This window comes from Manacus vitellinus, unplaced genomic scaffold, assembly GCF_001715985.3.
Source record: "Manacus vitellinus isolate BGI_N305 unplaced genomic scaffold, ASM171598v3 scaffold_30_pilon, whole genome shotgun sequence".
Lineage (NCBI taxonomy): Eukaryota > Metazoa > Chordata > Aves > Passeriformes > Pipridae > Manacus > Manacus vitellinus.
The window spans coordinates 1,511,403-1,527,221 of record NW_021940291.1 but is presented as its reverse complement, the minus strand read 5'-3'; the positions used below and the strand labels follow the sequence as shown (position 1 = coordinate 1,527,221).

The window sequence follows — 15,819 nt, the reverse complement described above, 5'->3', positions numbered from 1 at the left end:
TACAGCTACCTGAGAAGCGCGAAATTCATCTCAGTTTACAAATCAGTTTGATCTGTTACAGAGAAAACCTTTGGAGATGACAGGGAATTTTTGTAAATATTCTTGTTCATTCCTTTCCCTCAAAGTTTCGTCTCAATAGAAAGCAGAAATTGCAAGCAGGGGAAAAAAATTACCAGGGCAACACTCTGAATGTGTGTAAACACCAAGGGAAGGGAAGCATCTATGCTTCTATTTCTCTCCTACAGCATGTTAACCTCTGTTAAGCACAGAATTCACCATGTTTGAAGAGTTAACTCCTGCTTATAACAGGTTATTGCTGTGAGTACACCTGCCAGCAGAACTGTTATGGAAATAGGTAAAGCATGTGCATATGGGGAAGCAACAAAGGCTTTTAGTACACAGTGAATGTGACAGACTTTGAATCTTCTTGTTCAGCTGTAGGCAGAGATGTTTTTGAGTATTCCAAATACATAAGAATAAGTAAGGTCCCTCTTTCTCCTATACACTGAAGCAGTCCTTAACAACCTCAGGTCAAACATTTTCATCTATATGCCAAGTTCAGACACTTCTTTTGTGCCTTGCAGTTTTATAAAATCCTTTTTGGTCTTACCTGAATCTACCTGATAAGTAACCCGAGGAAGAGTGCCAAAGAACAAATTGGCTGTGATTTGCTGCAACTGTGGGTTAAACATGAATGCTACCCAGAAGAAAAAAAAAAAGAGCAACAGACATATATTTAAAATGTAAGATTGCTATATGCACAAGATCCAAATTTCTGGGGGAAAAAAAAAGATTAAAAAATACCTCACATTGCATTCAGTGGGTCTGATTTCCAAATGTGCAGCACAGCTCAGTGAACTTGGGTGCTTCAGCCTGAGGCTTCCTGCAAGTCACAACCACATCCAAATGCAACTTCAGTTTTGTAGTTAATGGAAAAGATAAGAGATTCATGTCTTATAAAGGGAAAAACTTAAAACAGTTGATGAACAATTTTGCCAATACCATTTTTGCACAATGTACTAGGTTCAGAATTGTGTCTGCACAATTTTATTGAGAATATTTTGAGAATATTTGAGAATATTCTCACAATATTTGAGAAACAAAGCAAACTAAATTATTTTCCTAAGGTTTGGAATTCTCAAAGTATGTTTTGTATATGGCTTATGTAAAAGAGCTTCTTGGTTTTGGATATACTTCCCCTTTGAGCTTACAAAATTTGCCTGAAGCATCGAACAAGGTCTTGTAAATATGAGATGATGAAAATAGTCCCACAAGGAAATGTAGCAAAGGTTTATTTTCACTGCAAAAATTGCTCTTTTCTATAAAAGAATGCATAGTTGCAAAAAAAAAAAAAAAAGAAATTGCACAGATGACAAACTTGAAAAGAAGGAAAGATTATTTTAGCATAGTTTGTAAATATTGGTACTAGCATAGTGCTGGGGCCTAATTTTTTTAAATCAGTTATTGGCACCAAGAGTAACATTTGTGAACTTTTGCAGATTCAACAAGTGTGATATATTAAGATCCTAACAGGCTGATCTGAGGAAAATCACATTAGGTTATTTCAAGTTTTGCCATTTCCCAAGTGGCAGTGCTTTTTATTTTCTAATACTTCTGCTTTCAGTTGTATTTTTGTGTCCTTTGCATTCAACAATACTTATTTGCCAGTGTCCATGTACAATCCAACTTCAACTAAAATTTTCAGGTGTGGTTTTGTCTGCCTTGTCTGTGCATTGCCCTTCCTGAAGCACTTGTTTCGAATTAGATCTGTTCCCAATTTCTTGTATTTTCTTTCAGTATGAGCTGTGGCTGTGGTTACACAATACATTATTTTCAGGAGTTTGTGTGGCATGCTGTATACCACATTAGTGAACAGATTCTGCTGAAAAATGACCTGGCAGAAATGAGTTCTTTTTATGTGAACTCAGTCTGATTCACTGCAAGGCCACACAAAGAGCTGTGCTGGCACAGCTTCAAAGTAACGTGCCATGCTGTGGGAACAGAGCAGTGAAGGTCCAGGAGTATTTGAAACTGGTGTCAACCTCCCCCCACACCCCACATACAACGTGCTGTGTAAGCGCTGCCAATTCCTTTATTCTAATCGAACAGCCTTGCTGTGTGTTGTCTCTCATCAGATCCATCTGCTCCTTACATTGTTTGATGTCCACATTTCCCTTTTATCACCTCTCCACACTCTCAGGTTTTCTCCCCAGAATGAATCCACTTCCATGAAATTCACTGGCTGATATCCATATGCAAATTTCTGGAAATTTCTGCAGATTCTATAAACGTACATTATTCAAATAGCCTCTGGTGCTCTTTATTTTGTTAAGCAAATGGAGATAGACACAAAATAGACTAAATACCTATATTTGCATTAGCATTTTGTACATTCATTTGTTAAAGGCTTGGTGCTAACAACCCTATCCAAACCAAAGCACTACCCACTCTCCTAGGGACAAATGGGAAGACTCCTGTGAACAGTTGGTTCACTTCACATCCTTGTGTCCTGGCAATTACAGGAAGCATCCGGCTCCAGAGGCGTACCCTAGAAATGTTCAAACAAAGCCTACGCTGGTTCAGTAACAAGACTCTCTTCCCACACACCTATTTATAGCTTGCTGTTGCTGATGAGGATTTTTAAATAATCTTTTCCTCTTCATTCATTTTGTTCTGATTTCTGACTATGCACAGATACAGTAAAGAGGAATTACTTGATATAAAATTCCTTAACAACTGCTGTTCTAGAAAGGAAACCATCAACATAGAAGTTTTTGAAAGCTTCTAATGGGGCCAATTCACATAAATATATCTGGGAACTTAACCCAAACTTCTATTTTACTAGACCACTTCTATGCTTCACTTCTGCCCATATTTTACTTCAAGTTCCTCATTTCCTGTCTGGCCCTGTGTCTGGAAACTCATAAAATCTCTGGTTACTGAATACATTCCCAAGGTTGCTGTCAACCTGAACTAGCCTCTCTCTGTCTCTGTTCTAGTCGAAGTATGGAGAAACCTTCCCACGGGTTATTCTTGCATCCCTCCAGCTCTCATCTCTGGCAGCTAATGGCTTTTCCTAGCCCTCCTGTCTGAATGTGAGAGAAGTGTAGTGTACTACAGTTCAAGTTGCACTTATCAGGACAGACACATTTCTTTTGTTCCCTTTTTCTTGCAGTTCTCAAGAATTTATTTGCTACAGGCATGACAAAGTCCTATGCAAGATAGCCGGCCATGATTTCTGCTGCTGTGTGCCACCACCCCAAGGTCTTTATGCTTTATTTAGCAATTCCTTGGCAATCATGGCAGATAATTCTGCTTTGTCATTAGGCTGTGATGCAGAAATTCATGCATCGCTACCAGAATTTGAATGTGCTAATTCCTGACAAACATTTTCCAGAGCTGCAACACAAATATAAGATAATGTGGGTAATTGCACATAGATGTATATACATCAGTCTCTCACACAGATACCTATGCATTTATTTTACCTAGTAAATACTTCCTTTTGTTTCATATTATATTTTTATATTCCCACAACAGTTTTAGATATTCTTCCCTTCATGGATTCAAGTTAATGCCTTGTCATACCTCCCTTTCTCCATTGGATTTACCCTTGACTGGAATATTGTTTTTCTTTCTTCACACTTAAACATGCACACTAGTTGAAGTCCATCCAGTTAACTTCTCAAGCATATGCTGAAATTGCATATGAACTTCTGAGTCTTTGTTGTGCCTTTTCCTTCTTGGGTATTCTTTATTCTGACCGTCTGCATCTGCTTTGTTCTTCATATTTATTATGTTTTAATTCAAAATAGGTACTCCTTGAGTGAGTACTTGCACTAAAGTCAGTAGGAGCATTTCCATTAGAAAAGTTACATCAGTGTATGCGTATCTTGAGGGTCAGAGCTGACGATTCATATCCAGCTCATAGGGTTGCAATAACATGCACATTAAGGTCAAATTCTTTGGGTCACAATATACAGATCACACCACAGTCAAGGACTGCAGCCTGGTTGCTTTTCTTGTTCCCTAACCAGCCTGTTACTTGCTGTCCTAGCCACAAATATAAACAGTAGATCTTTCCTATCATCCTTTTGCACTGGTAGACTATTACATTCTCTTTTTCCCTTCCTGCAGTCTTCTCTGCTTTTGCTTACACAATTCTAATGTGCTCAAGCTTTCCTTCTCTTCTAGGTCTCTGTACTTGTTGCTCCTTCTCTAACCTTCTCCAGTTGGTCCATAGTTCCCTTGAAACTGGCACTCAAATCCAAACAGAATATTGCAGCTAAAGCTGTTCTGATGAACAGCTGTATGAAACTTCATACAGGTTGTTTATGCTGTCCTATATGTCATTTCTCTCTTGCAAGAACAGCACAGCATTACTCACATTTGCTCTGCCTGTAACCCTTAGATCAGGGCTGCAGTTTAGCAAATGGTATCCCGTTACGTTGTTGGAAGCTGATTGTTCCTGCTCGAGCAAAGTTCATTATATTGGCCTCTGTTGAGGTTTCCTCCTTACTATTCACTTCATTTAGTGTGAGCCATCTCTTCTTCTGACCAATATTTAAGGCTTACTTTTTGTTAGGATTGCTAGGTCACCCTGCATCATTAAGGACACAGGAACTGGTGTAGTTTTCTTTTGCTCCACAAGAAAGGATACTTAAAAGATTATAAATCAATGGTTTTGCTTCATCTGCCACTAAAGCTTAAGGGCAGGGGGACTTTGTGACTGATTTAACATCTACAGTACTGGGCCTACTGAATTACTATATTTAATCATTTCATCTACATATTCAAATGTACACCTTGAGTGGGTGGAGGAATCTGATAGTGATTAAAAGTCAGGGTGTGTCCCAGCCTGCTGATCAGTGTACTAGTATGAAGTAGAAATCTTACTAGTTCTAAGTCCTGAGAGCTAATGACTACCATACACCTACTCTCTTAATCGAACCGTTGTCCCTGAAGACAACAATTCAGGTCAAGCCATCCCTTGATTGGGCCAATTTTGAACAGATACATTTAAAGGGCTCAAGTTTGACCTGTCTTCCTGCCATGGACACAGCCTAATCCTGGTTAAAATCTAAAGGAAGGAATGAACAGACCCACATTCTTGTCATTCATATGGAGGTGAAACATCTGTCATTTGTTACCACACAAGGAAGTAGAGATGCACATTCACAGTGGGCTAAGTGACAATGATAATAGCTGGGAAGAGACTGTGGAAAGCTGTGGGACACAGTGAGAGAAGCTGTAGGGGAAAAGAAGGCTGGAGAGAGAAGGCATGGCGGAGAGGGGGAGCAGAAGCAGAGACAGGAGGGAGAACAGTCCAGAAAGGGATGAACAGAGGTGTCAAAATGTTTGTCTGTGGTTCAGATCTCATCACTTTTTCTGGATAAATCCTTCAGAAAGGAGTCTCTGCAAGGATGCTCCTTGCAGAGTTTCCCTAAAGCTGTCACAATGCCCTCCTGAAGTTATACCTCCCTGCCAATTTCCTACATCCCAGAAATCTAGAATGCCCAAACCTGAAGTTAGGAACATTCGAAATTAAGGACTAAAGAGCATTAGGACCTGCAAATTCCATTATCACAAGCACTGGCTGTACAATTCTTACAGCTCCTGTTTACGAGGTTAAAAAAATAATGATTCATGAGACTGGCTGACACCTGGAACGATTTAACCAGGCCATCCCTGATGTAAATGACATTGACTCACATTTCCACATGTAGGTGGAACTGGCAATTGTCTTTTCCTCATAATTGTCTTAACTTGCTTTGCTAGTTAGAAATAGTTTTCTAGGTTATATTTCAAATCTGGTAATCATTAGAGGTACATTCTTTCCATAGATGTTTGTATTTATAGTCGATGGAACATCTAGGACAGAATTTGACCTACAAACTTATATATGTAGCAGCAGCCTAGATAGAAAATTATGCATTTAAGTCTGAACCAGAACTAAGTAAGATTGCCTGATGTAGACACAACATTTAAAATATGAATGCACATGTTGGGGCAGGCAAGATTTTTGTGGCTTTTTTTTTTTCCCTCACCCCTGAAGTATTTCCAATTTCTTGCCTTTAAGTGATCTTTTCATTAAATTTGATACAATGGCATTCTCATAGATAATGCAGAGGAAAAAAACTTTAAATATTAGGATTTAAAAAAACCTTGGAAATTTCTAAAAAATTAAACTAAAAATAGTTAATATGGAAAGGGAGAAAATTATGAAGTACTGGTCATACCCCGTTGGTTTTGCTCCAAAAGGTGCTTAGACTCTTCTCCTCTTTCTGGCTATCTGCCTATTCTTTCCAAAGGGAAGGGCTTATTCCAGACCCTTGCAATTAAACAATACTCTGTGACATTACTGTGATGTAAGCTGACTGTAGTTAAGCTGACTGCAGTGGTATGTCATGACTTTGACCACAGAGATTTGACCTAATTGCCGTGACCTGACACACTTGCAATCTAGTACAGCCTAAAGTCTCAAAGCAATAATCCCTGAAACCACTAGAGACTCGTGTGAAAGCTGAAACCAAGCAGAACAAGACTGAATTAAACCCAGGAGAAAGGCACTCCAGAAAACTGTAATTATATCAGTTTGTTAATCATATAGTTTGTTAATATGTGCTAACTTTGCTTTTTAGGGGACTTGGGGTGAGATATCCCCATGCTTTTTAAGAACAGAAGTCTTGACAATCCAGGAGGAAATGACGGAGCTGATTATATCCTCTTCTGAATACGTATTAGGGACATAACACAATCTGCTTGCTGACTGATCAGTATGTACTGAAGCTCCACTGCATTGCAAAGTGGTGTTAAGGTGATGTGAAGTCCCTGAACAGATCCATGCAGTGTTTGGTGATTCTGCCCCGGACAGTGAGGGGTTACACTGCAGTAGCTGAGACAGCTTACAGAGGAAAGTAAGGAAACATTAAATATGGTCAGTCAGTGTGCTTAAGAACCACATCTGCAAATCTTATGCAGCAGGTTTCCTCTGGTGATTTTGCAGTGTTCATAATATTACAGAATCACAGAAGGGGTAAGGTTGAAGGGATCACAGTGGGACATCTGGTCCAAGCTCTCTGCTCAGCAGGGCACATTTCACAGGACTGCATCCAGACTGTTCTTGAGTATCTCCAGTGAGGGAGACTCCACAGCCTCTCTGGGCAATCTGTTGCAGTGTGCAGGCACCTGCACAGTAAAGTTCTTCCTCATACTCAGGCCAAACTTCCTGTGCATCAGTTTCTGCCCATTGCCTCCTCTCCTATTGCTTGGCACCACTGAGAAGAGCCTGGATCCATCCTTTTGACATCCTCCCTTTAGATACTTATATACACTGGTGACGTCCCCTCTCATTCATCTATTCTTGAGGCTGAACAGGCTCAACTCTCTCAGCTTTTCCTCGTAAGAGAGATGATCCAGTCCCTTAATCATCTTCATGGCCCTATGCTGGACCCACTCCGTGAGCTTCATGTCTCTCTTGTGCTGAGGAGCCCAGAACTGGATATAGCATTCCAGGTGATACCTCTCAAGCTGAGTAGAGGGACAGGATCACATCCCTTGACCTGCTGGCAATGCTCTGCTGAATGACCCTCAGGATACCATTGGCCTTCTTGGCCACCAAGACCACTGTTGGCTCATGGGCACCTTATTGTCCACCAGGACTCCCAGGTCCTTGTCCACAGAGCTGCTTCCCAGCAGGTCAGCCTCCAGCCTGCGCTGGTGCCTGGGGTTATTCTTCCCCAGGTTCAGGATCCTGCACTTGCCTTTGCTGAATTTCAGGCAGTTCCTCTCTGGCCATCTCTCCAACCTGTCGAGCTCCTCCTGAAGGGCTGCAAAGCACTGCGGGGTATCGACCACTGCTCCCATCTTTGTGACAGCAGCAAACTTGCTGAGGAGGCATCTGCTCCTTCACCCAAGTCGTTGATGAGTAAGTTAAACAATGCTGGGGACAGTACTGAACCTTGGAGGATGCCACTAGTCACAGGCCTCCAAAAAGACCCTCTGGCCTGATTAGGACCCTCTGAGATCTGCCATTCAGCCAGTTTTCAATCCCCCTCACTGTCCACTCATCCAGTCCATATTTTCTTAGTTTGCCTTTGAGTTTGTTTTTTTTTCCACTACAGTGTAGTATCTATAGAGCAGCCTTTAAAATCTTATCCCCCACCCTTTTAAATACAAAAGCAGCATTTCCTTGCTCTGTTAGCGCCATTGGGTAGAACACTGAACTGACACAGAACATTTGTACCTGTACATTACTGCAATCATACTGAAAGTCACAGTATTTATCTCTTGGAAGTCAAACAAAAGGTAGAAGATAAAACAAGAAAAACTGTCAAGGAAACTTAGAAATATCACTCTCTAGTAGTCCAGGATCTCATCTAGTGTAGATTCTCAGCTCCATATATGGCTACACTATATTCTTGCATGGATACCATTCAGATTCTACATAATTTTTGGACTTGTTTTGCAATTCTGTCAGTACTGCTTTTCTGCTCTTGATGCTGGAAGATTTCCTGGCTTGGAATATGAACAGAAGAACAGCTGTAGAAGATCATAACAAATTCCATGTAGCTCTGTATCCTGTCACAGATAGTGGCCTGCAGGGATGCTGAAGAAGTGGTATAAGAACAGATGGAAAGATGACGTAATACTTCCTCAAAATAAGCTTTCAGTCTCTAATGTCATAGTTCAGAGACTGCTTTTTTCAAAAAAAAAAAAAAAAAGGAAGAAGGTAGTGCCTTGTGCAGTCCCAGTTACCAGGTGCTTTCCTCACTTTCCAGCCTTATAAAAGCTTGTGAATAAAACTTCTGTTTCTGCATCTTACCTATTTTTATCTAGTTCACTGTTGTTCACTACCACTGAGAACCAGAATTCCTAAACTGAAAATCAAATAATGTGCTATTTCTGAAAAAAATAATTTTGCCCAAATGCAAGAATGTTCCTTATAAATCTCAGCAGCCTAGTGTCTTTATTCCAAAAGAGAAGTCACAGATAACCACATGAGAGAATTTTGCAAGCTAAAGTCTAGAACGGGACTTAAAATTAACCACTTGAGGCCAAATTAACCATCAGATTACTCTGTAAATTAATATCTATTCCAAGTTCATTGCTTGTATGAAGCTATAAATATGTGTGTACTGTCTAGGATAGTGATGAACAGTGACTAATGTACCCTGGAAATTCAGTCCTGAAAACTTTTCTCTAATTAAACCCTTTGTTCTGTCAGCAAGTTCCAGGAAGTGTTTTCTGCACTTTATAGCAGACAAAATGTATTATTATTACTCTGTATTAACTATTTTTTCCCAGAATACTCTCTTCAATGCTCTCAGGAGATAAAGCTGCACCTCCAGTGGAAAAGTGGACTTGAACAAAAAGGTGGGCTTTGCTGTGGCTACCATAATTGATGATCCAAAAGAAGTTCTTTTAGGTAAGACTCTTAACCAGAGTAGTCTAATATCTTACTGTTCACAATCAACACTTTGTTCTGTCCAGAAATGAGTAGCAAGCAGGCAGGGAGAATGAGAACAAGCATCTTCAAACTGTGATCTCCAGCAGAAGTTTGGGAGTGGATACAGAGGTGTGGCATAGCTATAGGGGAGGTAAATCATGAGAGGGTTCATAACCACTTTTCAGAGGCAGATTGGAGAAAAAAAAGGCAACTCTGAGCAATGTTTTCACAGAAAACAGAAGAGAAGAAAATATAGAGGCAGCAGGGGGGAAGCAGCCAGGGCGCAAGTTCCTAAAAGAGTTCCCAGACTAAGGGAACAGCTGGAGGGCCTGCTCCCTCTACTGGAGCATTCTAATAGACCCACAAGAGACTCGCTAACTTGACCCACTTTTAAGTCCACAGCAAATCTCTTGGACTGAGAAATAAAGATTAATGCAGAATTGGTTACCATTGCTGGCTTAGTATCACAAGGGGTTTCTTTAAAAGACTGGATACATACTTCAATATGCAGATGAAGGCAGAGGGGAGAGAGCTATTTCATTGCTTTTGTTTTAAAAAGAAACAAAATAAGGCATACAACTTGAAATCTATATTTTTCAGATCATAATTCTGTCAGTTTGGTCAAGCTGGAACATGGGAAAAGCAAGCAGACCTTTCCAGTGCCTCATGTAATGCAGAACAACAACTCTTGTTATATGACCTTTGCACTAGGACAGATCACTTGCTGTCATTCCTGTAGCCACATATGGAGAAAACCACCTGTGTTTTTGAACTGTGTGTTCCTGTTGAGTACAGCCTGGCCTTAAATACTCTGGCTTATGAATAAATAGCTTATTCCTACAGCAAACAGAGAGTAAACCTCTCCTAAAGTATCTTCAGACAAGTACAATGTCATCACTTAGTTATTTAGCATTCATGTCAGGTAATACAAGTCACAGCAACATGAAGCACGACATCAAGAAACCATGACTCAGACACTCACTGACACAGCTCTACTCTTGTTTGAAATCGTTTGTGGCTGAGACTCCTCTTTCTCTCTTGTAGAATCAGGGTCACCTTTGGGCTCTGAGACATCTCTCATGCCTTTGGACAGATTGCAGGGTCTTGCACCCTGCAACTCAGCTTTCTGCTTGCTAAATGAGAGTTGAGGGAGCCTTATTCCTTCATTATTCCTTTTTATAACTTACGTTAGATAGTGTTCTGTGGAATCTGCCTCCTCCTATATATAATGTCTGACATTTGGTGCAAAGACCTCCAATTTCAGCTGAACATTACAAGCATAATAGTAAAAAAGTAAAATATTTGACTAAAAACTCAGCTAGATGTATGCCAGTGGATTTTGTGGCCTCTCCAATTTAAATAGCTTCTCATTTTCCAGTTCTCTGTCATCTCAGTGAACAGCTTGGTCTACTGGTGCTCAGTCACCTTATAAATTCAATGGAGGAAATGGAAACCAAGCTCTGCAGCAGTGACAAAGAGGAAGCTGTCAAAAGAGAACTACCATACTGCATAGGAGAAATAGACTTCACAGCTTCTGGGAAGAAACATGGAAAGGTGGGCCACTGAGGATTTTAACCCTTTAACACAATTGCTGCTGTTCAGCTATTACTTCTTAGCAACAAATGTAGAGACTGTAACAGTGAGGGTCAAAGTGCCACAGTGTGAGGCACCACATTGTACTCAAAGTAGGGACCATACCTTCCTGAACATGAATGTGGTTTAAAATATGGCCTATTAATATACAGGAGTCAATCAGCTGATTTGCAATGATATGCTACAAGTAGAGTTGATAACTTTTCCCTTATAAAAAAAAAAAAATCAATTATGTGCCCTACTTCCTTCATTTTGCATCATTCCCTGTTTTTACAACTTTCTGCCAAAAAATACTAACTTGGATTTCAACATTTTAAACATTCTTTTGAGCTGTTTCAAGAGTTTTCCTAAAGTTCTCTCTCTATTCTGTTAATATGCAGAGAAGGATACATACAGACAGATCCACCTGCTCACTAGTCCCGTGATAGAGCAGAAGGACTTCCTAGGAATTCCTGAAATCTGCCTTAAGATTTTGTTTCATCATAAAGTCTTAAGCACAAAGTCAAAATATATACAGAACTGAAGAAGCAATAGATTCATGTAATGTGTCCTTGAAAAACAGACATGAATTCAGGTGAAATTTTTCATCTTGTGCAGAAACAAGAAACACCTAAGAAATTTGTTGGCTTTGCTAGACTGCCACGAAACCAAAGGCAGCAGCATTAGAGGAGAGTGTAATATGTCAGTCTGCAACACAGAACTAGCCCATGGAACTGGCCCAATTACTGAGATGGCAATTATATAGAAGCCTGCTAAATTAATTCTAGTATTTAATTCTCTGTTGGTTCTTGCTCAAATAATTTTTTCTTAAATAACCAAGTTTATGATAATTCCCCTCTGCATTTACCATGGACAATCTCTTTACTTTATCCAACTGTCCTATCTCTATTCACTGGGGTTTTTTTTGTTTGTTGAAGTTTATTAAGGTTCCAAGTACCATTCACCCTGGAATTATATTTGAAGTTATGCTCAACAAATGGAAGCTTCCTGCTCCCAACTTGGTTGTGTCTTTAGTAGGGGAAGAAGAAAATCTCCGGATGAAGCCCTGGCTACAGGACACCTTAAAGAAAGGACTTATAAAGGTAGCTCAAAGCACAGGTTAGTGCTTTAGGTGTTAAAGACGGAATTTGTATTCCTGCTGGATTCTCACACCTAGCTAATGACAATGGATCTGCTCACAATTTTTGGAAATTCAAGACTTTCCTGAATGCAATCTACAACCTGCATGTAAATAGCTTTGAAAATTAAAGTGATTGTATTATAGGAGCAAAAATAAGTTATTTTGAACCAAACTACTCTAGGCAACCATTCCTGAAGTGTAAAATTACCTGATATTATTTCCTCAGAGATGAGATTAGAAAGATAGCATGAGATAGGACCAAATACACTGTCTCTCTTTGGTGTCATAAAATAATTCTTAAGAGAGCAGTATAATTTGACTTCAGTAAGTGTGAATTTAGTTAAAAAATAAGAATTCTTGTTTTCTCCCTTCTCACTTTTTAGCTACTAGTCAAAATCATGCTACAGCCATTTTACTTCTTGAAATCTTGTTTTTGTCAAAGCTAAGAGTTGAACAAACTTTACTAGTCAAACTGCCTATGATTAAACTCAAGATTAACAAAAAGACCTTGTTAATGTATAACACAAAGTAAGTTAGCTCACTTTCTCCCTGGCTGTTCACATGAATTACAAGAGTAGTGAAAAGCATTTAAAAACAAAACCAAACCCTCCAATGTCTGGGAATAGGCATGGAAATGACTTTCGTGTAAGAGGACATTTTTTTCTCCATAGCTTTATGAAAACACCTGCAAAACAAACTGAAAATATCTGTGAGCATTTCACAGCAATCTCTTGGTTTAGCTTCACTGTTCCAGACAAGATTGTAACAGTTTTGCTTTTTCTAATAACAAAAGCCCAGTACTGAAGTTCATTCTGGTACTTCTGTGCCACACAGTTATTCTCTAGCTCCACATGCCTTCTGTACTTAAAACTGGACAGCATCGAGATCTCCAGTCTCTTTATGTTACATATTTGAAAAAGGCCAGCTATCTGTTTACCTTGAGAGTTCATGATTCCTTGTCACCCTAACAATGCTGCTATAAATTCTACTCTCCTAAAGAGGCAGCAGTCAGAACTGCCTGGTACAGTGATGTTTCTGCTTGTGTTTAGACAGTGAGTGAAGAATGTTTGCTTGGGCATATAATTTCTTCTTGTTTTCCTTATTAAAGTCTTATGTAATTTGTATGTTATAGTCCATCAAGACCTGTCTTCGCTTTATCTACCTAAAAAAAACCCTTAAATCCAATACTGCAGGTAATTTTACTTGACATACAAACATATTCAATTACAAAGAAATCATCTAACTGTTTTTAAAAACTAATTTCAGGTGCCTGGATTTTTACCAGTGCTTTACGTGTAGGAATAACAAGACAGTTAGTGCAGGCAGTCCGAGATCTTGCACTGGCTAGCACTTCATCCAGAGTAAGCGTGATTGCCATAGGAATAACTTCACTCAAAAAAATTCGGCACAGAGAAATTCTGGACAACACAAAGGTACTTTTCACTTATTCTACTTGTGAAACCGGATTGTTCAGATATAAGCTGCACGTTTACAAAATTTGGAAGTAGATGGCAAAACAACTTTTATAGAACCGTAAAAAAAAAAAAAAAAAAAAAAGTGGGGTTTAAACTGTGTTTTGGTAAAAAAAAATAAAGAGCAAGAAGGATTTAGAGCCGAATGATTCTGTGCCCTGCGCATTCGGTGCACGCTGCAGCGATTCCAGAGATATCCCGCAGATGGCAGCATTAGACATTCGCGCAAGGATGAAAGTCAGGAAAAGAGCACATAGAATAAGGCACCTTCAATGTTTTTTTCCCCTGTCCACTTACTGCAGAATCACTTACTCCAAGCTATTATATAAATACTGTAAAAAGCATGTTTTCTGTTATGGAAAACCAGACATAAATATTCCACAACAAGGTTTTCTTGAGTAGCCACTGAATTGGTGTCTAATATGCAAAAAATTGCTTAATACGCCAGGCCAACAATACTAGCTATGCAGGATTTTGCCCAGTTATTGGAGGCTTTAGGGACTTCTCAATTTGGGTCAAAGAAATCAAAGTTCTTGGGAAGAAAAAAACAAAACCAAAACAAACCAACAAATAAAAACCCTCACCCAACAAAACAATTTCTTAAAGTGTCAATGCTAAATTGATCTGCAAGTGAAGAAAAAAAAATGTAGCATTACCTTTTTGTCACTGGGGATACCGTCTGTCCTAAGCAAAATATTATAACAATAAAATAGGTGTGTAATATCAACGAATGACAGTTTCTCTGTGCTATTTCATTCCCCTGCAGAAACTAAGAAACAAATGAACTCAAACCTAGCAGCTCTTTCAGATAGGCCTGCAAGTACCAGCTAGCAGCTGGGAGACTGCCAGACCATATCAGTGATTTATTGTAATTTGGCTTCCCCTTTTTTCATCCTTTTTTGCCAACAACAGCCACCTGTGTGTTCTACCAGGTGGGACTCTTTAGCTGGAGGATTTTAACCTATTTGTGTGGGTGAACTGGTCTGAAAGGACCTCAGAGGAAAGAATTTGGTTCATTATGTTTGTGAATTTTGCTCAGGAAAGTTGCTTTAGCAAATGCAAACTATTTCACCTCTCTGGTAGGTTAAGTGATCAAAATGCATCTGCACCTTTCCCAGTCAGCACCTACAAAACAAGTGCACTGGTCTTTTTATTGCATTAGATTTTCTCTCCCTTAACTAAAGCCTGAATTCTTTGGCAAGGAATATTTTGTAAAGAACGTTCCTGACCCTATGACTTCTGGCACAGCTTCTACCCAAAAACATTTTGGATTTTAGTCAGTAACTTTAAGACAAAGGAACTACAGACAGGGATGTTGATCTAAACCCAACTCTTTTTATACTTGGCACTAACACAGGCAGCTTGTTGTATAAAATAGAGCTAACAATCCACACTAGCAAGGAGAAAAACAAGCCCTGAAATCAGTTGATCCTTCCCATCTCTTCTGTGTTAATGGTGTGCTTTAAACATTATTGAAACATCACTTCCACATTTTCAGAGAATAAATAGGAAAATCCCAAAGGGCCTTTTTCAATTGTTTGTTGTGCCTCTGTGCCTAGTCAAAGGCCAGATCTTGGGTGAGTAGGCTTAATGTTGCATGGCAGCAGAATGTAGGCACACCCTCTGCCAAAACAAAAAATCTGAAGGAAATTAATTGTATCAAGAAGCTTTCCCCAACAAATGAGAGACAGAGAGAAGGAGATAAAAGAAATCTGTGGCACTTGCTGTTTGTAAAGGATGTGCAAGTTTACTGCTGTTTTTCCTGGAACAGCATCTGATTTTCCTACTCTTCCCAGAGCCACTGACAAGGAGAGAAGCGATAGGAACATGCCTGATAATAGCCCTTTTCACCTTGTTTGAAGGAGATTTCGGTTTGGCTGTATGCAGCTTCATTTCAGAAAGCGACGTAAGAGCGTGATATGCGCGTGCAGCATGAAGGAACTTGTCCTCTGGGTTGCTTCATGTTTTTATGCATTAGTAGTGCTGCTATGAGCTCTTTCACTGCCTCTTCAACATCAGCCTTAGTCTTGTCTGTGGAGAACATGGATAACTGCTGGGTTGGACTTTTCCCAGGATTCAACTGGGCACCTCCTCCTCTATCAGACACTGCCAAAAACTGAGATTGAGGAAGGCCCTACATACGACCTGGCTCTTAAATACCTGAATGTAAATCTCTCTGCCATACC

General features: G+C 39.6%; 1 protein-coding gene across 1 annotated transcript in view; it reads left to right on the top strand.

Moving 5' to 3' along the window:
• Positions 1-10,885: 10,885 nt before the first annotated feature.
• Positions 10,886-15,819, top strand: part of TRPM5 (transient receptor potential cation channel subfamily M member 5) — a 38,735-nt gene continuing 33,801 nt past the window's right edge. The window contains exons 1-3 of the mRNA XM_025895464.2: positions 10,886-11,002; positions 11,959-12,139; positions 13,428-13,594. Of these exons, the coding sequence (XP_025751249.1) occupies positions 10,886-11,002; positions 11,959-12,139; positions 13,428-13,594 (465 nt within the window). The remainder of the gene's footprint in view (positions 11,003-11,958; positions 12,140-13,427; positions 13,595-15,819) is intronic.